The following is a 27864-nucleotide window of genomic DNA, read 5'->3' on the forward strand; positions in this document are numbered from 1 at the left end:
TTGTCTGTGTTTGGCATCTGGCATAGCAAAATTTATGGAAGAACTCAGTATATTAATATATATTCATATGTAATATATATAGTGTATATATATATATATATTAAAAATATAATGCCCATTTGTGCATTATATTTTTACTTTGAGAGCCCCAGAAAAGCTAAAGCCCTATTACTATGACAAAGAGATGCTTGAATCTATAACTATATAAACTGTGTCTCGTAAAACAAGCGCTGGTTTTGTCTCACAGCTGCCATCTCAGGTTGGTCCTTAGTAATGAAAAGGCACCATAAACTTATTTTATGTCCTACTTTGTAGTAAAGTACAGTGTAATAGGGGGCAGGCACGGGCAATTTCTGTCTTCAGTCACTTCACTGTGGAAAGTATTAACCACAAATGAGAATCACAGCCTCAGCATGTTGCATTTATGAACAGCAGAGAAAATGGAGATGGAAAAAAGCAAAGGTATGAGCAAGTGTTTGGTCTTTACAAGCCCCTGACAGCTGATGTCATGATTTGCCTATGAACAGTGGAAGAGAGTCAAAGAGGGTTTTAGAACTTGTCCCATGCTTCCCTCCCACAAACAGTTGGACATGCAGGTGCGTGTGCTCTTTCCAGAAGCGCTCTGCAAGCAAATGCTGAGAGACAGTGCTAGGAATTATGCAGCTCAGCTTCTGGTGCATGGCAAATGCTGTGTCTGCAGCTCTCTGCATGCAAGTCCTGATGCAGGCAGAAGTGGAAGGGTGAAAGAGGCATCAGAAATAAACCTATATATACTGCAGCTGTGACTAGGTGTGGCTTTGGAGGGAGCAGAAAGCTAGTAAAGCAGTAATTGTCCCTCAAGATTATGATCCCCATATAAAATTATCATTTTTCTCCACTGTTGAAAGAGCCAGGTCACATTTGTATTAAGCAAAATGGAAGGTAGTGTTAGCTTTTGGACTGCCACTATCATTAGGCACCACCAAGAAAATCTGATTTTTTTTCCTGCTTCAGATACTTCAGATTCTGTGGGACATTTTCCTACAAGATATCTGTGAGCATACTCATTAGAAAGGGGAAAGTCAATAAGGCAGACTTTTAAGGTTTTCTCTCTATAGCAAGTTATTTGCCTTAAATCCCTCTGTTTTTCCTGTGTATCCAGGTGCTGTGACACAGCCCTTCAGGCTAAAATGCAACCCTCAACAAACACTAATGGTTAAAAAAAGGAAAGCAAACAGGAAAATACATTATTGTCCCAGGGGTTTGCTTTTTATTGCTCTTTCTCCTTACTTCTTTGATGAATAATTTCTGCTTGAGAACCTGTGACTGTCACACCATGGTCAGAGAAGCAGGGCAGGACCTCATGTTACTGCACTCAGCATGGTCTCCACAGCTATTTTGATGGGAGCTGTGGGTGGGCAGGAGGAGCTGAGCTTGGGTGGCCACCCTGGCTTTTGGAGGAAGCTGTGTCTCCCTGATGCAAAAGGCAGTCTCTGACTGCAGAGCTCTGACAGCTGGCAGACCATCCTGAGGCCTTGAACAGTGGTGGGACAAATAACAACACACATGGAATTGCCTCTCTCAGAAATATTCCATGCCCTGGTTCATCCCACACTGGCACAGCATCTTGTAGGTTTGTGCCCTGAATGTGCTTGCTCTGTCCCTGCCTGACTTACTGCTCAGACAGACACCCACTCTGGTGTCCAGGCAGCCACATCCAGCACAGCTCGGACACGTCCTGCCTGCTTCTGCTTCTGGCCTCTCTCTTCACCACATGAGACCATCTTGGAAAGCTGGTCTCCAGAAAAGGCAGCTTCCTTACCTGTGGAAAAGGAGACAGGACAGGGACTTGCAGGTAATTTCAGTCAGCTTTGCACAGTCCTATTCTGCTTCTCCTGTAGCCCAGAATGAGGTTGCACAGCAAGGTGAAGAGACAGAACACAGCACTCAGAACAGACAGGATGGGTTACCTGTGTAGCTATTTGTGCTTTAATGGCATTTGTCATGGTGCAGATGACTGGAAAGCCAAGGTAGTGTGTAAGGCCTTCTGTCCTTCTTCACTGCTGTGCATGTCAGCTCAGCCTTATGAACACAGTCGTGGTTGAGACACGTCAGGTTGGCATCCAACCCAGAAGGGCTGTGTAGCATCATTCTGTGCAGAGCCCAGGACATAGATTGGTGAAATTTTGCCATTTTTATGTGTATCTTAGTGACACAGATCTGCACAGTTACAAACAGAATTATAAACCAGGCGTCTTTCTACCTTTGATTTTTTTTTAAAACAGGTGTGAAGAAAGAAGTGCAAAAAGATCAGGATGCTAGCAGACCAGCTGTCTCGTCCCCTAAGAAATCAGCAGTAACAGCCACAAAACTCCATTCACCAGGTATTTATGAGCCTGAAAGCAGTGTTTCAGGAAAGATTTAAACTTGTATACTTTGCATCTCTTGTTAACACACTCAAATCTCAGACCTACTATTGTTAAGTGAGGATTGATTGTGTCCAAGGTTCATTAAGCTGGCTACAGCAGGCTTTATCATACCAATGCATGAGCTGAATAGACTTTTGTTCTCTTTGTTATAACCATGTAATCATCTCTCTTTCAAAATAAAGAGTTGTTGCTGTTACATGTTAAAGGGCACAGGAATATTTTTTTTATGATTACAATTTTCTTACATAAGAAGAGGACAGATACATACAGCAAAATAAAAGATACCTTAGAGATTTGCCTGGAGTGATAATGTATTGGTCAGAATCTACTCTTACTTTTAAGCAGAGGCACGAAATTTCCTGGGCTGTTTCTGTGCATAACTGGAAAAAGGGACTATCTATAGAAATAGCCTCCAAAGTGCTATTGGGACATTATCAACTTATTCCTCAATATTTGGCTTAAAGACATGGTTTTAACATTTCTGAAGAATACCTTTTTTATTTACTAAAATGAAGAGAACTTGTTTCTCTTTATGTCTACTGAGTGTACATTAATAAATGGATAAGATGCCTAAAGGCTTTTGTGAGGCTGGCCTTTGGTTGATCTAAATGCTTCTGAAGTGAGTGTGCGTGGTCCCACTGATTTCATTGTGCTTGCAGTTTATCTTCTGTAACCTCATTTTTCAGACTCTGTTTCAATACTTAAAATGTCATCTCTTACAGCTATGTGATACTTAAGTTATAACTGTGGGGAATAGAACCTCATGTTGCTTCATTTGGTGGCAAAATATAAATCATGTAGAACAGCTCTCCAACTCCTATAACCTGCACCAAGAGTTTCTCCATTATTATTAAACTCAATCTCTATTCTCCTTCTTCTCAACCAACAAAATCCATAAAACGGAAGGTTAAATTTTATCTTCCCAGGCACCAACAGGACACAAAATTATTCTCCTTACAAAGATACTAGAGCAAAAAGATGAACTTAACACTGTCCTCTGAGTCATATAATTTACAGGCTATTTTGCACCTGGTGAGATCACAGAGAGATCCAAAGAATTTGTTGCAGAGAGTGCCAGACCAGAAGCTCACCAGTGTTTATAACGGTGGGAGTCCAGTTTAAGCATCAGCACTGATTGTGGCTGTAGCAGCGTGTTACAGCTCAGCTGATTTGCTTCCACTAGGATTACAATGCAAAATGGAACACTGCGATATTTGCACAGTGTATTTGTATTGTCTTAAGGAGGTCTGCATCTCCACGGGTGACTTGATCATTTTCAAGGCCTAAAGTTTTGGCATATCCAATTCACGAGGCCTCAAAGGTTTCTTCATTCTCATGAGAGGCTGAGTAACTGACCTCCATACATCAGACTGATTAAAAATTTGTTCAGCTTGCTTGTCTGCAATTAAGCCAATGTAAATTTGTTTATCACTCTAAGGATCAAGTAGGAAAGTAAACCTCATGTTCATTTATTTTTTTAGAGTAGCCTTTGGCATTCTTTGAAATAAGTGGCAATAACAGCACTATAACAAAGCAATAATGACAATTTTTTCACCTACTTAACAAATTCAAAAAGTACTCAAAGCAGCCTTTGAAGAGGACACACAGTGTAGCTGATGCTAAGGGGCAGTCACAGACTTTCCTCCACCAGAATCACAAGCTCCTGCATCATTTACACTTTTTGATGGGAGAGAATGTGTCTCACAGGTAATTTCACCACAGCTACTTCTGGTCATGAAACAGGTTCCAAAATTTCTGAGTGCTGTTTCTAGGTTGTATTTGCCTCTGTTACTGGCCTTCTCACATTCAGTTCCTTTTAATCAGTGCTGGTTTTTGACTGTTGGACACAAATTTTTTGAGCTTTGAATCTGAAGACTTGCAAGGGAGTTTTGAGATACAGAGTCTTGCAGGGATCTCAGTTTTATCCTTTGATGCGATACTCTTTCTGAGATCTGTGTATAGGAACAGGTGTCCATAGATGCAAGTGCTCTGCTTCCACTCCATTTTGAAATGGAGCCAACTGCTTCTGGCATCTGTCACTCTACAGAATGCTTGATAACAACTGTCTCTAAGTGATTTGCTCACTTTCCTTACCAAAATGTTGGAAATTGGACAGTTAAAAGGCGAATAAATTGCATTCCCCATCTAAGTCCTCATGGACAGTGTTAATTATGAGTATATACTTGTTATGTCTCCTTAGTTCAAACACTCACGTAGATAAAAAAGACTTGGGAGTTTTGAAGAGGATCAAAGGGATAGAGTGATTTCAGCACACACTGGGTCTGCCCCTCTGGTCCCACCATCAGCAAAAAGGACATTGAGGGTAAGGGCCAGCATCATTAATATATAGCCTGTTTTGTGCAGAGCAACAGAAGAGAGACATCAATGGCAGAATAAGTTTTGTAAGCTGCCTTTCAGACCCAAATGAAACGAGAAATTCAGATTTATCCCTGAGGAGAATAGCACCATTTAACTTACAAGGACAGCTTATAATACTGACAAGGACAACACAGAGATGCGCACTTCAAATCTTCCAGTGAACAGGAAGGCTAGAAAGATGTAAGACTGACCAACCTGATGGGTTTCTGTTTTAATTAAAAACTGAACTGATTTCAAGGGCTTTCCCCTACGCTTTTCCCTAAGCCTTCTGTTCTAACATCACTGTCTTGCTTAAGCAACCCAAAATTTTTATACTGAAAGGACAGATATTTATGGCTCTTGCTTTTAGGAGTTTCTTATTTTGTGGTATTACCTACTGCACAGCTAAGAGCCCCTTGACATGAATGGAAGTCTGTATATTCTTATTACTGTACAAAAAGGTTGAAGGCTTAAGTGACATAAAAATGAATAGAGGGCAATAGCTATCCTGCTTGAACTCTCTTAATGACAGAAACTCCTTGTGCTGTATTATTTGGGCCTTCCAACGACGTGGCATTAGTCTTGACACTGCAGAACATGGCATGTCACAAATGCAGGTCATGGACACAAAGAGTTTCAAAGGGGTTTTTTTTTCACTTGTGGCTCTTTGCAGTTGCACCACGAGATGCTTGGAAACATGAGGGAGCATCTCTGCTGGAGCTGGCACCCTGGCTCCAGGCTAAGCACTCCAAGCTTAGCCTGGAGCCAGGACATAGGTGAGCAAGATAGAAGATACACTCCCAGCTGCTCCACACAAGCTGGGAATCTGAAAAAGTAGTAATGAACTCCTGGGGTATTGCTCTGGCGAAGCCATACTGTTCCCCTGCCTGATTTCATAAAACTGCCCTTAGGATCTATTTGCACGCCCAGACCTCAGTCTTAAAGATCTAAAAGATCTGAAGCACATCTGATAAAATTATCTCTGGAATTTGTAATGCTCTACTTTACAAATTGGCTCAAATTCATACCATCAGAGGCATCTCTGTGGAAGGATTCTTTGGCTTTTAGGAAAGGGATAGGTGGTATTCAAGACTGTCTCCTATTACATTGATTGCTGGAGACTGGTTGTAGACATGGTTTCTGTATTGTTTTCAGGAACTGTATACTACATATAAAACTACAAACTGTCCCCTTTTTTAATATTTTTGCACACACAACTGTTTCTACCAACACAGAAATGTTCCAGACCCACATCCACCATCTCTAGTAACACACGGGACGAAGGTGTCCGACTCGTATTTTCTCCTTCTTTCTTACTGACTTTAGCTTCTAGGGTAAAAGCTGGAGGATAATGGGAGGATCTGTTGAAGACTGGAGGTTCCTGGCCAGTGTTCAGGAATGAGCTAAAGACCATCAACTGAGGGGTAGCAAAAGGGTAGCAAGAAAGACTGAGGGTAGCAAAAAAAACCCACTAAGCTGTGCAAAGGTGATGCTCAGCTGGCCATAAATGTTTGCAGAGGAGAGTCCTCAGAAAATAAAGAAGGTAAAGACAGAACAGATTTTACAAGCAGTGTCTTGAGCAGCCCAATACCACCAGAACACTTCCCCTTCTTGCTTCATCCTCATAACTGGATATATCCACAGAAATGGATAGTTGACTCAAGCAGGATGTGAACTTAGAAAAGAAAGCCCCTCTTTCCTGAAGTGGCTTATGATGAGTAAGCTTCAGTTCTGGTGCCGTTGATACGAGTATGACACTATACCCTAAACACAAGCTACATGAGTGCTTTCACATCCTTGTACAGCATCAGGCATGCTTCAAGCCAACTTGGAGCACATCAAATGAGCCAGAGTCTGTCTGGGCCTATTTCTGCAGGCAAACCATGTAGTGATTCTGGTGTGATCAATGATGCCGAGAGAGCAGCCACACAGAGCCAGTGATGTAACTCTTGTGCATTGTGAGGCACTCGGTGGCACTTGAACACATATCTGCCAACTGCTGCAATTCTGGACACATTGTAAAGGTGAGAGCAAGAGGAACTCTCAAGGTAGACTGCAGTATTGTAGATAAAAAGTGATGTCCCAATAGCAAGCAATGTTTGCATTCAGAGAGGGACAACTTCAGCACCACATTGTCCTGTTTAGAGGCAAAATGAAATCTGCAAAGGCAAAGGAAAACTGGCGCCTCTGTTGAGTCACCAGGCTGGGGTTCATGTAAACAAAGAAACCACATGTAGAGTAGAAATGTCATCTAGATCTTTTCCACATCATCAATAAGATAAGGTGAATCCTCACCTGGAAGTGCCCATTTCTCTCACTGGCATTCAAGAGAGATGCAGACGTCTGTTCTTGTAGATGCCTAGCAGAGGTGAGGTGCTTCCTTCCTCCAACCTCAGTTCTCAGTGATAAACTCTTAGGACAGCTCTCCTCAACTTGTAGAAGACTTTCAGGCTCAGAGCCTGAGATGACTGTTATAAAGCTTTGAGCTTTGGCCCCTAAAGAAACATTTCACTATGCTTTTTTTGAAAGACTGGAAGTTCTATGTGAATGCTACAGACCTTTTTTTCTTTTGCAGGGATGAGTCCCAGAGGCCATAGAAACACATAAAGGTCATGTCTGTACATGTAAACTAAGTGACCTGAATGGTCTTTTCTTCTCTCCTTTGTAGGACATCCCAAGCAAAGGCCAACCACCCCAAAGAATGGATTCTCCCCCAAACCAGGAGAGGGGCGAGACACAGAAAAGCAGTTCATTCAGAAACTGAAGGAAAAGTGTGATGAGCAGTCCCGGCAATTAATCAATATCCAAGATGAGCTTAAAAGGGCCAGCTGTGGCTTTGATGTCTTTGCTATAACAACACAGTACTTTTTCAGGCAGGTAAGTGCAATTGGTGCTTCTTACCACTGTCAAGATTCTTTGCCCTTACACCTGTCACTTGCCCAAATTTATTCCACGGTCACTGAAAATTTGTTTTTGAGACCAAAGCGTGTAATTTCTTTACAATGATTATCATGATAAGGGAATTCAAATTTCATGGAATTATAGAAAGGAAAACTGCAATGACAAAGGAAATCTGGCGCCTCTGTTAAGTCACCAAGCTTGGGGATTGGGTGGCCAAAGAAATTGTGTGTAAAGTGTAGCTGTCATCTAATCTGATAAGTTGAATAATTTGTTGCCATATATTTGAAAAAAAGGTGTAGGAGCTTGGAAAAGGAAGAATTTTGAATGAAGTATTTGTCACAAGCAGGGGTTTTTAGGAGTAAAGAAGATGCAGAAACTTAGGAGGCCCAGTCTCTGATTGCTAGAGCTGGAATGGAAAGTATAACTGAGATATTAATACTTGTGAGCAACCAGAGCTGTTAGATGAAGGAAGCAATTTGATTTCCCACAATAATTATCTACTCTTCCTGTTCTCCCTGAATTGGACAGGGTGTCCCTGTCACAGGGTTGCCAGTTCCTGAAGATGTTAGGATAACATTATCTCAGCATGCATAAGATTACACTCAGCAGGTATAGAGAACATAAAGAAAATGTTGCTGGTAATTAGAGAACTTTATTTATTCACTTAAGTCAAAAGGAATACATTTTAAGACAACCAAAATAATCATGAAAGACTCGAAGGTATTGCTTGTTTCAAAAGCTGTTTAGTGATCTAGGAAATGTAGCTGGGTTCTGAGGTCGCTCACACCATGCCCATGTATTTTATAACATCCCAGGTTAAGCTGGTGTCCTGACTACTTTGTAAAACAGGCAGACAATCACCAGCAGTAGGACCCAAGGTTCAGATAATACCCTTGATGACCTGTTTGTCTACTTTTGGAAGAGACAAGAATAAATGTTCTGTGTTAAAGAGGAGAAAGAAAAGAAATGAAACAAAACCTAAATTAAGTCAGTCTTAAAAAATCTGAAATACTTTATTTAGTTTTGGGGGTTTTTATATTAGTGAGAAAGGTTACCCTTGAATAAATAACCATGGTTCACACTGTTCCCTAAGTAGGAGCTGATCTTGCCAGGGAAGATTCACTGAACTGAAAAAACAAGGAGTTTTTAAAATGTCCTAAATATTTTAAATACCTTCCCAGGAGATCTTCCCTCTCAATTTTTCTTTAGCCTTGACATTTCTGTATCTCAGAACTTGTTAGGTATTTCTAAACACTTTTGGGTGGGTGTAGATTTTTGTTGTGGTTTTTTGGTTTTTTTTTTTTTGGTTGGGTTTTTTTAGTTTGGTGATGTTTTGTTGGGGTTTGTTGTTGTTGTTTTGTTTGTGGTTTTTTTTGAGCTGGCTGTGGAGTATCCTTGTTTAAATCAGAGGGAAATAAAAAAGGGCAGAGCATTGTCAGCTCAGCTTTGTCTGTGCATTGTCCACTGGGGAGAGATTTTTCATCACATGCCTCACTCACAATTTGCTGAAGGAACTCTCATATCTCCTTCATCTCCTCTGGATATGTTTTAAATGAGAACAGCTGCTGCAACTGAGCTTTGAGATGACTGTTCTGCTGTTGGTGCATGTTGGATCTGTCCTGAAAATGCCTCCTAAATTGAACAACTCAGGTGTCTTTATTTAATAGAATCCTCTCCATGTCTGGCCAAGCATACCTGCACCTCATGTTCCCAGCTCCTCTGTACTTCTCAGGCCAGCTGGGGATTGCAGTAGTGCTCCTCTGAGTGCCTGGAGGTGAAAAATAATACACTGTAGAATTTAAGCACCTTCAGGTTTGGGCAGGATTAGATGTAGATTTGTTCCAGATCCATGCAGATGTGGTACCTCCTTTAGGAGTATGGTTGCTTTAGGCTCCGTTTTTAGTGCATGCAGGCATGTGAGCACTTCATGAAGACTATTTAAAGCACCAAAGACCTGAATTTCTACTTGAGTTACTTGCCTGTCTCGTCTGAGACTTCCAGGGAGCACTAAGGCTGCTGCACTCAGAAATTCAATGCTTAAGCTGAGAGCCTACACACAGTGGGACAATCTGAGACTACTCAAGCAGTTGCGTAACTGGGCAGTCATTTGTCTTGCAACGTAGACCCAGGCTTACAAGTTTTTGAGTGTCATTTGAAAATACAATCTGTAGACATTTTCTGAGGTGGCATTATTGTCTGAAAGCTTAAGCAAAATTGAGTTGGCTGTCTTTGAGTTAGAGCAGCATGGGAAAAAATAAACCAACTTCTAACATTATAAAAATAATAACAGTTGGGTGTAGCTGTTTCTGAGAACCCTGCAGGCAAAATGATTGAGGTCTGAGTGGAACTGCAGTTTGGCAAAGGAAAAACATTCTTTTGATAAAAAGGTGCAGCCTTATTCCCGAGAAGTTTGGGGTTGATTTGTCCAGCTAGCAGTTGCACTCTTGTGTAGCAGAGGGCCCAAGCCTATTTTGATACTGGGGAGCCACTTTTGGGCTGGTAGTAGTTTGTGTCCAATGTCTCTCTCTCTTTACATCACAGCAAAATAATGTTCAAAACATAGATTTTTCTCAGATTTGGACCTAACTTCTGTTGTAAAATGTGCTTCTAGGCAGTGAGGACAGGACTGAATCTTAAAAACAGCCCAAGGACCAGGGTAGGTAGTAAGCAGGTGCAAGTAGGCCCATGCCTGTGGTGCTCTTGTCTTGCTTACACTGTTTCTCTTCTCTTTCCAAAGCTGATGAAAGCACCAAGGCAAGTGGTCCAACAGACACATTTAGCTGTGTAGAAAGAGAGTGTTGTATGTAAAAAAGAGTGTTGGACCACACCAGCAGTTTTTTGAGTGCTTTAAGATTACATAAATTATCTTTTTTATCATTTTTTGGATTTGTTTTCTGACTGTTTCAGACCACTGCTGGATGGTATCCTGGAATCATCTCTCTTCCTCAGCTGAAAATATTCTTAATTGGCAAGATTCTTTTAATTGGCATCTAGAAGTGCACAATACGTAGCAGTATTTAATGCAGACCCATTAAATGCCACTTAAACCAATTTTCTATCCTTGGGAAAAGCCTAGGCAATCGAAGCAGGTGATAACTGAGGCAAGAGATGTAAAAAATATTAAAGCAGTGGTTCTGACATAAGCATGAAAAGTAATGATTGCAGTGCTTGTGCAGAGCATGACTTTTAATTATTATTTCATTAGCAGATGTATTAGCTTAAGACCCTCGTATATGCACATGACTCTTGTTGACTTTTTGGAACTGCTTCAAATTGATTCTGAAGAGGAGCAGATTAAATTTGTCCTTAATGTTGTCAGATGTTCCTCTTGCCGATACGGCCCTTGTGCTGTGCTGGTATTGCAGAGTGAACAACTGGCTGATGGGAGCTGGAGTGATACCAGGAAGAGATTTTAGAGCAAATATTTCCAGAGCCCTGGTCTGGATCACTCCTGACCTGCTCTGGCTTGTTAACCCAGTGATAGTGGTAGTCCTGGCCCAGTTTCAGCCCTGTTCAGAGAAGTGCCCGGCAGTGATCTCTCTTGGAAGTGGTAACAGTGCCATCTAAAGGGGAGTAACCCAAAGTGACAAATCCAGGAGAGAAAATCTTTCTGGGCAGAAAAAGGGAGGGAAAAAAAAAAAATCCATTTTCATATCTCTAGTACACCATAGAAGTGTTTGTGTTGAGGGCTGTTGTGGCCAAACGGCAGCAAGGTCCTGGAAACCGAGCTAATGGCTCTCTGCAATCCAGCAGGCAGAAAGTGCAGTCCTAGGTGGGCCTCTGAAATTTCAGAGGAGGGCTCTAGAGCTCCAGGGCATGAGGAGAAGGGATCCTTTCTGGGCTGCAAACCTCAAGGGTGGGAGCAGGTGAGGGAAAGGGTTATGCTGGAGTAGTCTGTCCTGTACTCTGCTTGGGCCTGGAGGAGTTTCCAGACCTGCAGCATGGCCTCTTGATATGGTTTCCATCAGGGGAGAAACTCCTCAGGACAGATGTGGGAAATGGATTTGATTTTGTCTGTGGGAAATGGACCTGCAAATCCATTCCCCACAGACAGGTCCCAGCACAAGGGCAGCTGGGTCAGCTGGGAATGGAGGGACCACAGAGACATCCTGAACAAGAGTTGGGACAACACTGCAGTATTTGGTGACATGCCAGACCTTTGTGTCTACCAGGACTGGGAAAGGCGTGTCACCAGTAACCAGAGAGTGTGTCTGCACATCTAATCATGGATATACAATATTGTGTATATAATATACGTACAGAATACATTATGGAATGTATTATTACATTCTTACTATTCCAGAAAAGTAAACACACACGGGAATATCCTGCAAAATCTAGGATGGGTGAGAAAAACCTTTTCCCTCATTCAAATAATGAATAGTTGTGTGTGCTGGTGTGTCTTTTTGAGAGGAATGTCCCTGTCCTGTGAATGGACAATATGCCCCCCAGTGTCATGTGACATCCTTGGCCAGTTGCTAATGACTGCTTGTGCTAGAGGCAAAATTGGTCAAGCTGTTTATAAGTCACTTGGCACTTCCCACTGCCTCCAAGACATTAATTTGGGCTAACATTTCAAGGGATTATCTCAGGCTAAGCTGAAAATGGTTTATTTTCACAAATGTCTCAGAGAATAAGTTCAAGACAAATATATCTATTGTTCGTGCCTAGTGCTGGCAGAGTGGTAAGAAGCCAGGACTCATCAAAAAGATTGACCTTCTGGCTTTCAGGGGTAATGATTTCCCAGCATGTGCAAAATTTGTTTGAATTTGGCCCAAGAATAGTCCTTAGAAAAGTGCCATTCCTCCCTCCTCACGATTCCAGTTAGGCTACGTGTGCTGTATTGAGCAAGTTCATTCTTTTCATTGCTCCTGATGAAGACCAGAGCAGTCAGAGCAGCTTAATATTTTCATTCTGTATCCTGAAAAAAAAAAAATACACTTTGGTCTCATCAAACACGAACAGTTTAGGGTTATGTATCAAAAACATTGTATTGCAAGAAAAACAATATACTTAGTTTACTTGGGAGGAAAAAAAATTAGAAAGAAGATCTGTCATCATTTAGAGCTTTCTGAAGTGATTTTTAAGGAGAAATGCACAAAGTTTGGTAAGTGGGGCTATTAGTCATGGTAAAACAGAGCAGTAAGAATCCAGAGGTGTACTCCTTTACTTGCAAACATTACAATGAAAGCTCTGTAGATGGAATGGGACCTTCAGGACACGTACACATGGTCAGTCTACCCAAGGAATGGATGGGGGTTTGTGAAGGAAATCACCTTCTTCAGGCCCCCTGCTTATTTGCTGTGTATGCTGAAAGTCAGGTAGTGAGTATGTAAGGTGCTATAGGAAAAGAAACCTTAAAGCAGCTGAGTATCTCTTCCTTCCTCATGCTTTGGGTACCTGGATCTTACAATGCTTCCAGACAACATGGCCAGCTCTGCTTCAGGCCCTTGCAAAACAGAAGGAAAAAGGTGTAGGGAACCTCGTGGCTTCTCCTTGTGTCCTCAGTGACCTTCTTAGAGACACTGCTGTGGCAGAATTGCAAATTTTAGTTTTGGAACATGGAAGAATATGCTTCCCAGGGAAATGCTAGTTTAGTTACATGGCCTTGTTTAAAAAAAATTTTTTAAAAAATTAGACTATGTTTGTATCCTTGGCTGGAGACACATAAATGGAGACACTTGGCTAGTTACACATAAATATTTTAAATTTTGAGATTAAAAAATAAATAGCCCCAGGCATTCTAATGTTCCCCTTGAAGAGTTTTAAATGGCCATTAAAAATTAAAGGCCTCTTTATTTACATGTTGTCCTTGAAGAGAAATATTTTTAGGATGTGTGCCAGGCATCAGGTAAAAGTGGATTTATTTTCTCCTTTTGTTTGTATTATCGATCTCTGTGTAAGCAACTAACTTTGACAGCCTTGATTTTATACTACATTCAGAGGAAAAACACATAAGAGTCAGAAGTGGTTCTTGTGATGCTGGCAGCCTCCAAGCTGGGTATACATCTGGGCTTGAGGGATTTAGCAACATGTTTGAAGTGGTGTGAAAAGCAGTGATGAGTAGTAGGGTCCAGTGCTGTTGTGGCCTCTGGTTATGCAGAGGACAGGGAAAACCCAAATCACGGTGCTTTCATGCTGTTCTTTAGGTTCAGCAAAGGAGTCGATGGAAATGTGTACATCTTTTGAATTCCATGCATTTTAAGTTCCTCTCTTACAGCAAACAGGCAATATCCTCAGATCAATCATTGTTTGCTTTTTTGGTGTATTGTTTTTTGGAGGCTTTTTTCCTTTAACTGATTAATTGATCACTCCCCAGAGGCATTCTACCAAGATTTCTAGTAAGAATGTAACAGAACAAAGGCTTTACGATTCGGCGTACATCAATAGGGCAAGGTTCATATATGAAAGTGTTAGTCACACCAGAAACTGAAGAATTTTTCTGTTTCCACGTGGGAGCAGAAATATTTACCAAATGAAAACTTATAGATGCCTTTCAGGAAGTGAATAAGGAAACTATAACTCTCATCAGCAGTGGGGTGGACAAGACCTGACCTGTCCAGGTGAGAGAGATCCCATCCTCTCTTTGGGAGTCAAAAAGCAGAGCCTCTCTTCAAAAACAAACTTTTCAGCACATCTCTTGTTTAACACACATATTTGTGTGCATAAAGTATTTATAACAAGACCAAATGTCACTCTTTAAATTTGCTGTTAAGGGGGAGGCCATGCCTCAGCTCACAGATAATCTTCAGAAGTCATTTCAAAATGAAGTTTTTGAACAGAATTCTAAGGAAGGTTGGAATCAGCCTAGAGAGTGGTCAAATACTGAGTTCCACTCCCAGAAGAGGCAGTGGTCACTGAGTAACTTAGCACATATTTTCATGCTGGTGGTTACTCTTCAGTAACCTGTCCCTCTTGCAGATCCAAGTCCTTCCTTCCTATGTGGCCAACCTCAGGCATCACCTAATCCCTCATTCCTTGGCTGAAGCCTCACCTGGAGATGCCATCACAACATCCCAGGAGCTCTCCTGCCCTCAGATACACACCCATGGCCTTCCCTACCTTTTCCTTGCTTGGATTTTCACCCCTCTGGCAGCAATACTTTTGTTTGGTGGTTTTTCATCCCCCTCAGGTCGAAGTGGCACAGCCATTAATATAGACATGACCAACAATGACCTATAGAAGCATGGTAATAATATTGGCAACAATGATCAGTGCAATAGAATTTCAGCTTTTTCAAGTGATCTTAGTACTTGTGCAGTCTAAAAAAAATGAACAATTTATTATCCATAATAAAGGTCTGGCAATGCTAAATGTACATCAAACCAACTATGTGCCAGCTTTTTAATTGCAGGAATATTAGGGTTTTAGCCATCACAAAACATAAAGGCTAGCTTCACTTAAAAAATCAATTTTTTATCTTCTTATTTACCAGTGTAATACAATTTGTTTAAGTTAACATTAGCTTGTGTTTAATCAAATTACACAGAACAAAGAACAAAAAGATGATGGAATTGAAATGGGTTTGTTGAAAACAGAAAGCACTTGGCTGACTTAATGTATTCTTCTTTGTTAATATTTGAGTTCTATATAGCATTCCTAATAGAAATGAAGACATTAAAGATTTTGTTGTTCCACAATCATCCCAACGAGTACCAGACATTTTGAGGATGACACAAGGATGACATCCCAGTCCTGGAGCATTTGGCATCTAAATAGGCAAAAGCCTGATGAAAACTGGTGTGTTAAGGTGACTGAGTCTGGAGATTACCATATCTTTAGTTTCTTAGGGGATTTATTTGGGAAGATAGGCACGTGTTTGTGTATGGGTACCCATACCTGCATGCATGCAAGCACACCGTGCTGTGTGTTCTGCTTTCCTCTGGGAAGAGGATCTGTGTTTCCAGTGGCTTCCAGTGTATTTGGGATAGGGCTAGAGCTCCAGAGGGCCTGGGATCACCAACAGGGTCACAGTGATAGGCACCACTAGATGAGGACTGGACAGTGAGATGTCCTGCCAGTGTGTCACCCAAGTGCAATAGTGAGGGCAGCCAAGAAGTCAGAGCAAACCCACGTACAGCAGGAGGTGCAGTGGCAGCAATGGTTGTGTGTATGCAGCTCTGTGAGCTGTAGAAGAGAGCCCAGCCCAGCGAGCTTCCCTTCTGCAGACAGGGATACTCCCACTGTTCATGTTTGTTTACACCAAACGGGTGTGATGAATATTTCACATCCCACACAGGTTCGTCCCATCTGCCCTTGTTGGTGTTTCCCGTGGCGCAGTGAGCACGTGGCTCCAGGCAGCTGCAGAAATGAGCAGCAGGACGTGTCCTCAGCAGCACTGCTGGGCTGATGACTGCTTCTCAGGAAAACAGGCTCCACAGCTATTCTTATTACCACACTCTCAGTTCATCTATGGGGGGAAATCAGCTGTATTTCTTCCTTGTTTTGTTTTGTTGGGGTTTTTTAAATTCCTTAGTATGCTACAGTCAACGAATAGACCCAGAGTGATGCTTCTCCTCCGGGGTTGTATTGAGTGTGTGCACATGGATTGTGCAAGAAGCCTTGGCACCTTTGGTGTGCTCTCTGGGGGATTCTGGGGTTCCCCACCATTCACCCAAGAGGTGCCTGGACTTGGACCTTATTTGAGGCTGGAGGTGCCTTTATATACCTGAGCTTTGGTACCCAGGCACTTGGCTGCATGCTGCAGGAGGACCCTTTTGGTCCCACAACTCTTCAGTCCTGTGCAGGGTCTTGGCTTCCCCCAGAGTAGAGAAAGAGTAGAAAAAGTCGTTTTCCTCCTTTTTCTGGAATATTGGATCACCTGGCACATGGGACATTTTTCCTGTGCCTGACATAGGCACATTGCTCAGGCTGAACCTTAGCCTGGGGGATTGGTCTGACCACAAGACAGTTAAGTAGTGATCCCTTCAGCAGCTGAAGTTGGCGGCCTTTCTGGAAATGCCTTTTGAAGCTTCTTGGAAAAACTTGGGTAATGCTGAGCTGCCTGCTTTAAGCTGCCTCACACTTAGCAGCCAGGCAGGAGGTAAGCACCAAGGCAGGCCTGTGATAGGCAAAGCTCCCCAGCCCTCTGGAGAGGCAATGACAACCCACAGATAACAGACCTGTTAGGGAAAGATATGCTTGATAGGTGTAAGGGTCTGCAGAGTTATTCTGCCCTGGAAAGTAGAAGGAAAATGTTTAGGAGGGACTGGATGTTGTCCAGATATCTCTGCATTTCCAGTGGGATGCATGTTGCAAAAGAAAAAGGTTTTGGGATTTCTTTCTGCTCTGACTGTAAAAAACAGAGATCACCTCCTGATTTGGTACAAGTTTCCAGATATTTGGCCTGTTTTTTTTTGCTTTGACCTCTTTCTAACTGGTATTCTTAAAAACAAACACATTACAAAGGAGCATAACATACTCAATGCAATGGCTAAATGCATGAAAGAGACTAATTTAGAAATAAACAGGGAACAGTTGGGTATATACCATATATTTATATAGGTGCCATTCATATATAATGCTTGAAACTCTTTCCCATAGTCTTAGAATATCTTTTGTTTCATGTAAAACTCAATTTTAACAATCTTTAGTTAAAATGAAGTACTAGAAGTTACTGAGTGTTATATGCACTTAAAAAAATGTTCTGTCTTCTTTCCCCTGCCCCAAAGGCATTTTTAAATGTCATTTGTAGAAAGACTTCAAATTATTTACTGTGGTCCCTCAGTACTACATACTCCTAAGCCAGAACACTCTGCTGATTTAACTCGCTGTCTCTCCAAAATTACTGTGGCAGTCCCAGGGGGTGACAGTGGAAATATCACAAGTCCTCTCATGTAGATCCATCAGCAGATGCATTCTGAGCTGACGCACAAGAGGGACTTTGCAGCAGTGTAGTGGAACTTTCCCTGTTGATCAAAATTCCTGGCAGACTGAGGTTGTTCCAGTGCAAAGCAAGGCTTGAAAATACAGATATCCATGACAACTATTTCACCATACGTGTGTCAAGACCGTGTGCCACATCTGCAAAAACCTCTCATATAGACATGCTGACAGAAATGCAGAACTTCCTTTATAAGTCCTGATTTGATCTTCAGTTTTTCAAGTACAATTTCATATCTCCTTTGCAGTCCATGTGGATTGTGGTTATAGATTTCAGCAGCTGGAGAGCCACATATTTGATGAGTGGAGTGCAAGCTGCCTGCACTTTTGAGCATATGCAACCAACACGCTCCCATTCCCACCACACTGGTTTGAATGATGGATGCAGCAAAGCCAGGCTGAAACCAGCTCTGCCTGGAGCTGTGGTTTGGCCATCAGCTGGAAGGGAGTAACCCCCAGGAGTAATTAGAGTTTCTTGTGTCAGCACAAATCAATGTGAGCTCCTACTGTGAACATGTGTTAAGAAAAGCTGTCAAGATCTTTGGGTGAGTAAGCAGAGATGCAGCCAGTAGAAGTGAGGCAGTGACAACACCTGCATGTTCAGCACTGGGGTGACTGATACTGAACATGTGACATTTAGCACTGCTGCTCGCACATCTTCAGAAGACAATGAAATATTGGGAAGGTAAAAGAAAGAAGTAATAAGAAACTCTGAGGTCTGGAAAAATCCTTTTTTGTGAGGGACAGCAGGGAACTGTTGATTTGTTTACAAAAAAAGGGTAAAGTGGCTTGAATACAGAGCAGAATAGTTCTCATAAGGAGGTACTGCTGTGTACCAGAAGGCACTTTCCCCCAGACGGGAGAAAGTTTAGCAGAAATCCCTGCTAAACTTTTGCAGAAGTTTTGCAGCTTCAACACATGAAGGAAGGACAGACTTTCAGGACTAGAGATGATCAGTTATTAGAAGAAACCACTGCGAGAAGAGAAAGCAAATCCATGCCTTCATGTCAGCAGTTTGCCAATGAATGCCTTTATAGAGGGGATGTTTTCATCAAACGTAGTCATAGAACAGCAACTGTGTAAAATACCATGTCCTGTGATAAAAAAATCATACTACTTGGTTGAACCATCCCTTTGTCCTTTGTCCTTAAAGTCTGCTAAGTTCTGTAGGTAGCAAGAATATCTTGACATTTAATATTTGGTGGTGCAATACATGTTAGAGGGGAGATGCCTATTTTAAAGTTGGAAGCCTCTTTCATATAGATGTTAAGATGAATTTTCCATGCTTTTCATCACATTCTCTAATGCAGGATTACTTGCTCCTTCTGAATTTTCTGGCAATAATCATGGCTCGATGCAGGATCTAGATTAGACTGACCATGACTCAAAGATATATATAAACGGTAATTATTGTGTTCCTAGGACATTTTTGCTATCCTTACAAGTGGAAAGTATATCACACTCCTTCTGTGTCCTCACAGCCATCCAAGAGTATATATCTGCATTTTTGAATCATGTACCCAACGCACAACCCATCTCTTGCTTAACCTCCCTTTCAGGTCTGAGCTGTATGGTTCCAGAAATGAACTCTGAAAGGTTTCAGCTGCAATCCCCCTGAAATTCTCTGGCTTTGCTCTCACCCCTGAGAACTAATTCACATGCAGCTTCCTACAATCACTTCTCGCACATCATAACTTCAGACTGTGATGGTGTGGTTATTATAATGTTTTGAGAACTGTTTATTATTTATCATTTCTTTAAACCAGCTCTAACTACAGAGGAGTTAGTATAAATGATGCATTTCTAAAAATCATCTGAGCTATGTTTTCTTTGTGTAAAAACCTCCCAAGCCCACAACTGATAGTTTGAATTCTCATTAATGGTGGTAAGCACAGTTCCTCTCAGCGGAGCACTGAGAATCTTTCCAGTAGGAGAAACTTGGTCCATGTAAATCTCCTGGAATATTTTGCCACTGACATTGCTGTCACAGAATGTCAGCACTTGTGCCTTGCTCTGCTTGGCCTCAAAGTACAGCAGCTTGAAGCTGTCATTGGCTTTGGCCCAGAGTAACTCGGTAGTGGAAGAGAGAAGCTGGTTGGGAGAAAGGAACATTTCTCTGCAAAGGTGACTTAAGAAAATGGCCATCTGCTTGCAGCTACTCAGAGGTCTGGAATTTAGATAGAGCCTTGCAGGGGATGTATTCCTGGGTAGAGAGCAGGTGAGGAGTTCAGTGAAAACAAGCATTTTTCCTTGTGAACTTGGTGCATAAATGATATTTCATATGAGGAAACATGAATTCCCTGACAGTGAGAGCTAGTTCATTTGGAATGCTTACTTTGTACTGTTCCAGACATCAAAAACTAGAAAACATAGCAATAAAGCATTGTTCTCTCATGCATTTTAATCCATGGCCTTGCAAACTACTGACACTAAAATAAATGTAAGGCTACACTTGCAGAAATAACAAAACTCTGAAGGAATTTTGTTTAGATCCTCACATTCTTTTTTTATGAGAGCTGAATTAAAAAAGGAGTCATCTGGCTGGGCTCTCTCACTTGAGAAACAGAGGGCATGGAGTCCGTGTTAATTTGTTAAATTCTAGAGTAAATGTTCTATTCATCCAAATATGCAATAGCATAATTGTATAGTTGAAAAACTATATTAAAAATATTTGCTTCCATATAAGTTGCCTGAAGATCATTAAAACCTCATGGTACTGAGTAATGCACAAAATGTGAAACCTCACACTGTAAATCCAAGGGAAATTGCCATTCTGGGGCCATCTGGCATGACTTTCAGCTCTAGCTGAGTCATCTCACTGAAACTCATTCCTGACTGCTCATGGCTTCAGAAATCCCAAATCACTGTTACATTTTCTGATTTTTTTTTAAGTCAGGCAAGAACAAAAATAAACAACCCCAACCTGGAAAATAATGAATCACGTGTGTATGTCTGAAGACCAATGTGGAGAACAGTGCTGCTGATGAGAGAGCTGTGTCAGAGAAAACTTGTAATGCATCTCCATCAAGGAAAGTGAAGTGTAATAGCAAATTTATTTGCTTTTCTTATTTACACTGCAGTTTTCAGTCTGACAAGATTAGGGTTCAGGATTCCTGTGACAGGATTCTCCTCCTGGCTAACAGCAGAGTGTGGATTCCATTCCTTGTCCTAGGGAAGTTGGCCCTGTGCTAGCGAAGTTGTCTCTCCCCAGATTCACCACTTTATCCCTGCTTTAGTTTTAACCCCCATGTGATTCAGTGCCCAAATACTTGAGGGACTATAAGGAAGGAAGCTGGGACAGAACAAGTGACCAGGAGAGGGGAAGATTAAAACATTTCCTTTGACAGCAGCACTCATCTTCATTGGTTTCAAGCACTCACAGAAATACAATTTGACTGGCAATTTCAATAAGTGAAATTGGAAAGAGAATTTAGGACTAGTTGAGGCTGTTTTCAAATTTTACTGCTTGCAGAATTGAAGAATTGAAGAATTAACAATACTGACAATAAATCAATTTCAGTCTTTGAGGCCAATGCTTGGCTTATTGAAAAATAGATTCAGTTTCCCCACTTGTCTGCAACTCTGTCAGTATACTCAGCTTCCCTCTTGTAGAGACCAAAATTCAGACAAAGTCTACCTGCATGTTCTGTCACACAAACTGTAACAGTGTTTGAAGAGAGCACATGCAGAGAAATGGGTTGTGATAATCACATCAAGTGTGCTGGATGTCCCTTCTCCTTGCCTTGCTCTCCAGTCTTTGGCATACCACTCAATCATTTTCTGAGCCTCCTGTTCAAAATGCATTGCTGGAATAGCATTGCCCTATTCTGCCTCTGCACCGCTTAGACAAAAATCCTGCCCCCAGTGAATGCCGCCAGCCAGACTCCTCCTCATGCCGTCCTTTGGAGGCGCTTCATGTCGGTGTCACCGTCGCCTCCCGCTGTTGACTGCAGAGAATGCCAGGAGGCGGCAGCTGCCGATAGCCTGACTTATCCATCACTCTCCAGAGCTGAGACATTTCAGACATTGCAGTGTCTCAGTTATGCACCAGCTCCTCTGCATCTGACTGTCACGTCTCTCCTCATTCCTGCAGTCTCCTGTTCCTTGTCTCCCTTCACCACTGCGTGTCCCTTTGTCCTCTGAAATGCTACCTGCAGTACAATCTTTCAATCTTTCCTTTCTCCTTAGTTTCTTTTTTTTTTTTTTTTTTTTTTTTTTTTTTTTTTTTTTTTTTGAGTCTGTACTTTTGTTTCTTTACCCGGGGAAGAAGTTTTTGAACTTTTGGTATGCCTCACCTCACCCTTCTCTCTCCATTATCTCTCTCTGTATCCCCATGGTGCTGTCTTCAGTCTCCTTGGTCCTCACCACTAACCACTGTCTCCTTCAGCTTTCTCCTTGCTTCTTTTGTTTATTTCCATAAGCACTGGATACTTCCCTATCAACTAATTCCTAGAGCTGGCAGTATTCTTGTAAAAAAATGTGCATACCTTCACATTTCCTGTACTGTCTTTTGCTGCTCTTGGCCTCAGAGTGTTATCTATTCAAATTGAATTAAATATTTGTTTGACATACTTGGCATGCCATGCCCCTCAGCAAGCCCTTGCAGCCTTTCATAAAGGATGAATAATATGCAGTTCCCTTGAGGATTCTGCTGCTCTGGGACATGCATAGCACTGCATTACTACCTTTATCTCCCAGAGCTTTCCCAAGAGTTCAGTTCTGTTTGTCCTTCTCCATGGATCTCCATCTTCACACTTGCCACATCTTTGCACTGTGAAAATCCAAGGAAAGCACTATATCTCTCCCAGGAAGGTTAGCCAGCCTCCATAAAATAGGGAAACATCAGATACTAATGATTAGGAATTAAAATAATCTTATATATGTTAGAATAAATGTATAGAACCCTGATGATTTATTTTTTATTCTCTACAGAGAATAAATGGCATATAAAGACCATTACGGAGCTAAAAAGAATAATGCGCCCCATTTGGGAATTGTAGTAAATTATAAAATATGGCTAATTTATCCCCACCTCTCCCAATTTAGTTCAGATAGATGTAAAATATTGGAATTGCTTGGGCAGTAAATAGGAATTGTATAATGTGCATCGTGGAGGAAAGCATTGATTCTGTCACTGTAGGGAAAATTGCTGCCCATGGTGCCTCTTTACCATTAGAATAGGTTGTTTATAGACTAAGCCACTCCTCTGGGACATTTAGGAACATGCAGGTATCCTCCTTGGCCTTTAATTGCCTAGGAGCCTTACCCTGTCAGGTGCTAACTACATTGTGTTTCCACTGAAGTCAATAAATATTGTAAAACATACCCTGTTAAGTCACTTGTTTTGTGCAATTACTTTTATGTTTTAAAATCTAATTTTATCAGACTTCTTTCCTCTTAGATTTGTTGCTAATCTTATACATAAGGAACACCTTTCTTTGTGGAACTTACCTGTATTTTCTCTTTCTAGTAATAAAACATAACCACAGCTTTTATAAAGAATGTTTTTTTACTAACAGTGCAGGTTTTCCCAGCCCATGTTGATCTCTGTCTTATCCACAGACTTGTTTGTTCTGCCTTGAAGGAAAATGCGAGCCAGATCTGTTGGGACAGAGCTCCATGCAAAGCAGTTTGGCAGAGGCACATTCACATTCTGGGTGTGGACCATTAGCAAAATCCATAGAATATATTGGTGACAGTGCACAGACAAGCAGTGTTGCATGGAAAGGAAAGGCTAGTGAAGTTCATTCCGGGTCATCAAACCCAGACCCTCCCTGTTGCCAAACCCTATAACTTTTTCCCTAAAATGATAGATTAGCTTGAAAGTCATTATATTTTCCTCTGATTCTACCAGAGGACTGTTTCAGAATCTATTGTGATTCAGTTATGCCCAAATTCACATCCTTTTATCCTTATGCAAATATATTTTTTGACCTTGAAGTACTTCTGCCTCTCTCAGTGTTCTCCCTATATTTATAGAAAGCTGTAATTTTCCAACTTTGGAAATTCCATTTTTTTTCTAACTTTGCTGTTGTTTTCATAGAAGAAACAGATGTGTATTGACATGGCACCCTCCAGTGGTGTGGGTTATATATTCCCTGCCTCAGAACTGCTATCCCCCAAACACAGGGAACCAGAACTATGTAAGGTTTCAGGTGAGATCTCTCTGTGGCTTTTCTTGAAGCATTTAAACTTCCCTCCTAGTGTTTTCTAGAGCCTAAGATTTGCTTTATTCAGATCTGTATTTGCTTTATTCAGATCTGTACAGTAGACATCGTTCTTATTCATCCCATGACTGGATAAGCAACACAGGTCTTTGCTGTTATTTCCAGCTGACAAGTTTCCATCTTCTGCTTGAATTTCGTGTTATTTGTCCCTGTGATTGAGACCTTGGACTGTTCAGCATTGTATATTTCTTATCATGACGGCCCCTATAGCCATAAATAGCATCCAGCTTGACAAGCCTGGTGTTTTAACTCACCCCGTGATGGACAGTGCATCCCAGCATCGCATTAGCATTCACTAATATTTGACCAGGGTCAAAAGTGAATTGCGTAACTTGCCCCCAGGATTGATTCTTTGAACAGCTCTATTCATTATCTCCACTCAGCCCAATAGTTCCATTTACTGCAACTCCTTGTCCTCTTCCTCCAAAGGACTCCTCCCCACTTAACACTTCGGCAACTCCCAATCTTTCCCATTATGATGATGAATGTTGGGGTTGGATCTACATGGTCACTTGGTCCCCAGTAGGTGGGAGTTACATATTACCCGTATCTAAAAGTATCAATTATTTTGGTGTACAGAAGCAGCAGTTTGCACTGGTGTGGATCTATCTGCCTTTGGTGCTCTGTTGTGCTTAACAAGGTGGTTTTAAAATATTATGCCGCTCAGTATTTGATCCAAGTGCCACAGGCCACTGAAATCAGGCAGATGTCTCTAGCAGTTTAAAATTAAGAATCAATAATTTACAAACCTTGTTTTAAATCTGCTGTTTAAAGTGCCAGTTCTCATAGAATTTGGGTGTAGGGGCTGTCCTCTCTTCGGATGTGCCTGTTTTGCTGAGGGTTTTGCTCCTGTCTCAGTTATGTTCATTTCCCTTAGTATGTCCTTAATTCCCGAGGCATTGCTGCCTTCAGGTGTGTGCTCAAAGCCCCCACATAGTAACCCACCTGCCAGCATGCTGCCACCACAGACACCCCTCCTAAATTCTTTCTTCATCCTCCTTGTTTGTGCGTTTGACTGAGGAACTGCTCTTTAAAATAGTTTCTATTTTCCATTTGCTTTCTTAACTTCGGTCTTTTCTCACCTTAATGCTACACACCTTGACCTGAAAGATGAGGTTTAATTCAAACTGAGTTTAGTGTCACTTTCTCCAAAAGGATCTAAGCTGACCAAAGAGCCCAGCAGCTTTCCCAAGCACATCTTTATCCCTTATCAATCCTAAATCAGCCTGTGGGACCTCAATTCACCTTTGCCAGGAGGACAACAGATGGTTTCTGCTTAATTTAAGTTTCACTTTAATATTTTCTCTTCCAGTTTAGTGCTTAAGTGGTACTAAAGTCATGCATAGACCTTGCTAGCTAACCTTTACCTTGGATTTATAATCACGTGCAAGCAACAAATCCCTCATTCTTAGCAAAGCAGTTGAAGAGGATGAGTTCTTCATTTTAAAGGCATAACAAAAGGAATAATGTCAAACATGGATCTAAATACTGTAGTTCTAATAGCCAACTCAGAGAAATGGCCATGGTAATTTGTCTGCAAGTGGTTATGTAGGTTTTTTCCTATGGCAGTTAAAAAGTCAGGATTTGGGCTGTAAAAGATCCAAATAACAGACTTCAGGTTGTGTGGCAAAAAAAAAAAAAGAAGCTCCTACAGTGAGAATGAAATTATTTCACCATACAAGAAAGTCTTTTTGTACCTCTACTGTTCAGTAGCCAACCAAATTAGTGTTCAGATGCTGTAAAGAAAGTTAGGTCTTGAACGCAAATGTTAAAAGGCATGTATTTGGAGTGCAATTTTAAATTTGGTTTGGTGTTTTGGTTTTTTGTTTATTTGTTTGATAGGTGGGGTTTCTATATTTTTGCTTGTTTGTTTGTTTGTTTTTAATTACCTGACTGTGATATTCTGAAACTTTAGTTGAAGCCCTGGCAGCAGGGCTGAGGAAAAACGAGAGAGAGAATAAGAAGTTGACACAAACTGAAGTTACCTGAGAATTTAAATGCAATTTAACACAGTTTTGTTGGACATTCTTGTTGGCTCCTACTGTTTTTAAAACCACTTTGCACATCACCAGTCACAGTTGAACAAACATTTAAACAAAAACTCCTGTCCATAGAAGCACAGACTTGAGCATCTTTCCCACCAGAAGGCAGAGCTGTTCAGCAGTGTGGGCAATGTCACTTTTCTGTATGTTTGGTAGTGATTTGGCTTTCAGGAAAATAGTTTTCAGGTTTAAACACTGGACGCAGCTCAAATACCACCTTAGGTGTGAGTCATTGAACTCTTTTGCCTTTTCCCAGCATTGTCTTTAACGTAAATTGTTAGAGGAAAATTTTTACGTAAATATGCCATGCCAAAGGCAGCACCCAGGAGAAATGAGGCTGCTGCAGCTCCATGTCCTGGGTCTGGCCAAGAAAATGTATTCCCAGTGGGCAAACTGATACAGACCGGGCATACACAGCACACCCGTGTGTATAGGCAGCTTAAGGTTAGGTTATGTGATGTAAACACATATACACATGACCAAAATTACGCCGGCCCTTGAGAATTACGGAAGTCTCCGAGTACATTGCCGAGATATTGTTTTTGCCATTACGAGGAGTCACCGAGGTCCAGTGGGTGCTGGTCGTCTTCACGCTTTAAGTAAATGCCTTCAGGGAAAGCCCTTTCAGGGCGATTAGAGCGTCTCGGGAGGCTGGGGGACACCCGGCAGCGGGGGCACACCCGCACGGCCCGCGGACGAGCTGGCGGCCGGGGCCGCAGCGTGGAGCGAGCCGCCGGCAGGCAGCGCCCGGCCCCGCGGAGCCGCGCAGCGCTGCGCCCGCCCGGGGACGCGCCGGCGGAGCCGCGCAGAGCCGCGCAGAGCCGCGGGGCAGCCGTGCCCGGCCGCAGAGCCCGCACGGCGGCCGGGAGGGGCCCAGTGCGGCAGAGCCGGGAGTGGATTTGGGAGCGCTGCGGAACAGCAGCAGCGGCGGCAGCCAGCCGGGACGCGCTCAGCTTAAAGGCGCCATCCGAGCGGGTGCGCGGGACGGGGACCACGCTCATCAGTGGCCGTGGATGCGGCGCGAAGAGGAGAACCCAGCGGCACCCCGGCTGAGAGCCCGGGCTCAGTCTCGGGTTTCAGCGCCTTTGGGGCTGTCGCTGCGAAGTTTCCAGCCCCGTCTCGGCAGCCGCCCGCCCCGGCACTTCCCTGCGATGGCGCTGCTGGACGTGCCCTGCCGTGGGCAAGCCTTTGCCAGCCGGAGCAACCTTTTTCGGGAGAGGCCGGATCCAACGGGCGAACAGCGGTGCGGCGGCAGGGCGGGGAGCCGGGCAGCGCTTGCCGGGGGGCGAACCCGCCGGGCTCCGCAGCCGCCCGCCCCCAGCATCGTGCCTTCCCGCTCCCGGCGCCGCGACCCCGGCCCCGGCATCCCGCGGCGCCCCGGGAGCCATCAGGTTGACAAGTCCCCTTGGCCGGTCTCGGCGCGCCGGGACGTGAGTGACATTCCTTTCTGACAGTGTCGCCGCCCGGGGCTCATCCTCCGGCTCCGGGCCAGGCTGGCGGCAGTCCGGCCGGTGTCGGTCCGGTGGGCGGCTGTCCTGCCAGGATGGGCAAATGCTGCTCCACGTGCTTTCCCCCCTCTCTGTGCGAGGACGAGACGGTACTTTTGCCTCTTTTTTAATGTCCTTTAGGGAAAGGGAAGGAGGTGGCGGTGATAAGAGCCTGTGCTGCTGCTTCTCGCTGGGGTCGGTGGCGGATGCGCTTCCCGGGTGGCGGAGAGGGGAGCGATGCTCGGCTTGTTTGCAGTGCGCTGATCTCCCCTTCAGCAGGGACAGGTCTAAGTGTCGCTTTCTCATGCACTGCAGTGCCTTACATAAGTTTATCCTGCAGTCTAAATGGAAAGGTTGGATGCTCGTGAAACAAGGAGGGACTGCTGGCATCTTGTGTAGCAACAGTCGGTTTGATGTTTTCTCTGATTTTCTTGCAGTTTTAATAGCCATGTGGAGAACAACTTATAAAGGAAACTTGCAGAGAGTTTTAAAGTTTGAAGAGAGATTATTCAGCCTCTAGCTGTCCTAAAGTTTTGCATCTCCAATAGAGGAATGATCC

At 42.7% G+C, this 27864-nt stretch overlaps 1 protein-coding gene across 16 annotated transcripts in view; it reads left to right on the top strand.

Annotated features, from left to right (window-relative positions):
- Positions 1 to 27864, top strand: part of MTUS2 (microtubule associated scaffold protein 2) — a 271533-nt gene that overhangs the window by 211869 nt on the left and 31800 nt on the right. For all 16 annotated transcript variants that reach the window (XM_038152134.1, XM_038152123.1, XM_038152163.1 and 13 more), the window contains 2 exons: positions 2265 to 2363; positions 7435 to 7643. In XM_038152134.1, the coding sequence (XP_038008062.1) occupies positions 2265 to 2363; positions 7435 to 7643 (308 nt within the window). The remainder of the gene's footprint in view (positions 1 to 2264; positions 2364 to 7434; positions 7644 to 27864) is intronic.

Source organism: Motacilla alba, chromosome 1 (assembly GCF_015832195.1).
Source record: "Motacilla alba alba isolate MOTALB_02 chromosome 1, Motacilla_alba_V1.0_pri, whole genome shotgun sequence".
NCBI classification, from domain to species: domain Eukaryota; kingdom Metazoa; phylum Chordata; class Aves; order Passeriformes; family Motacillidae; genus Motacilla; species Motacilla alba.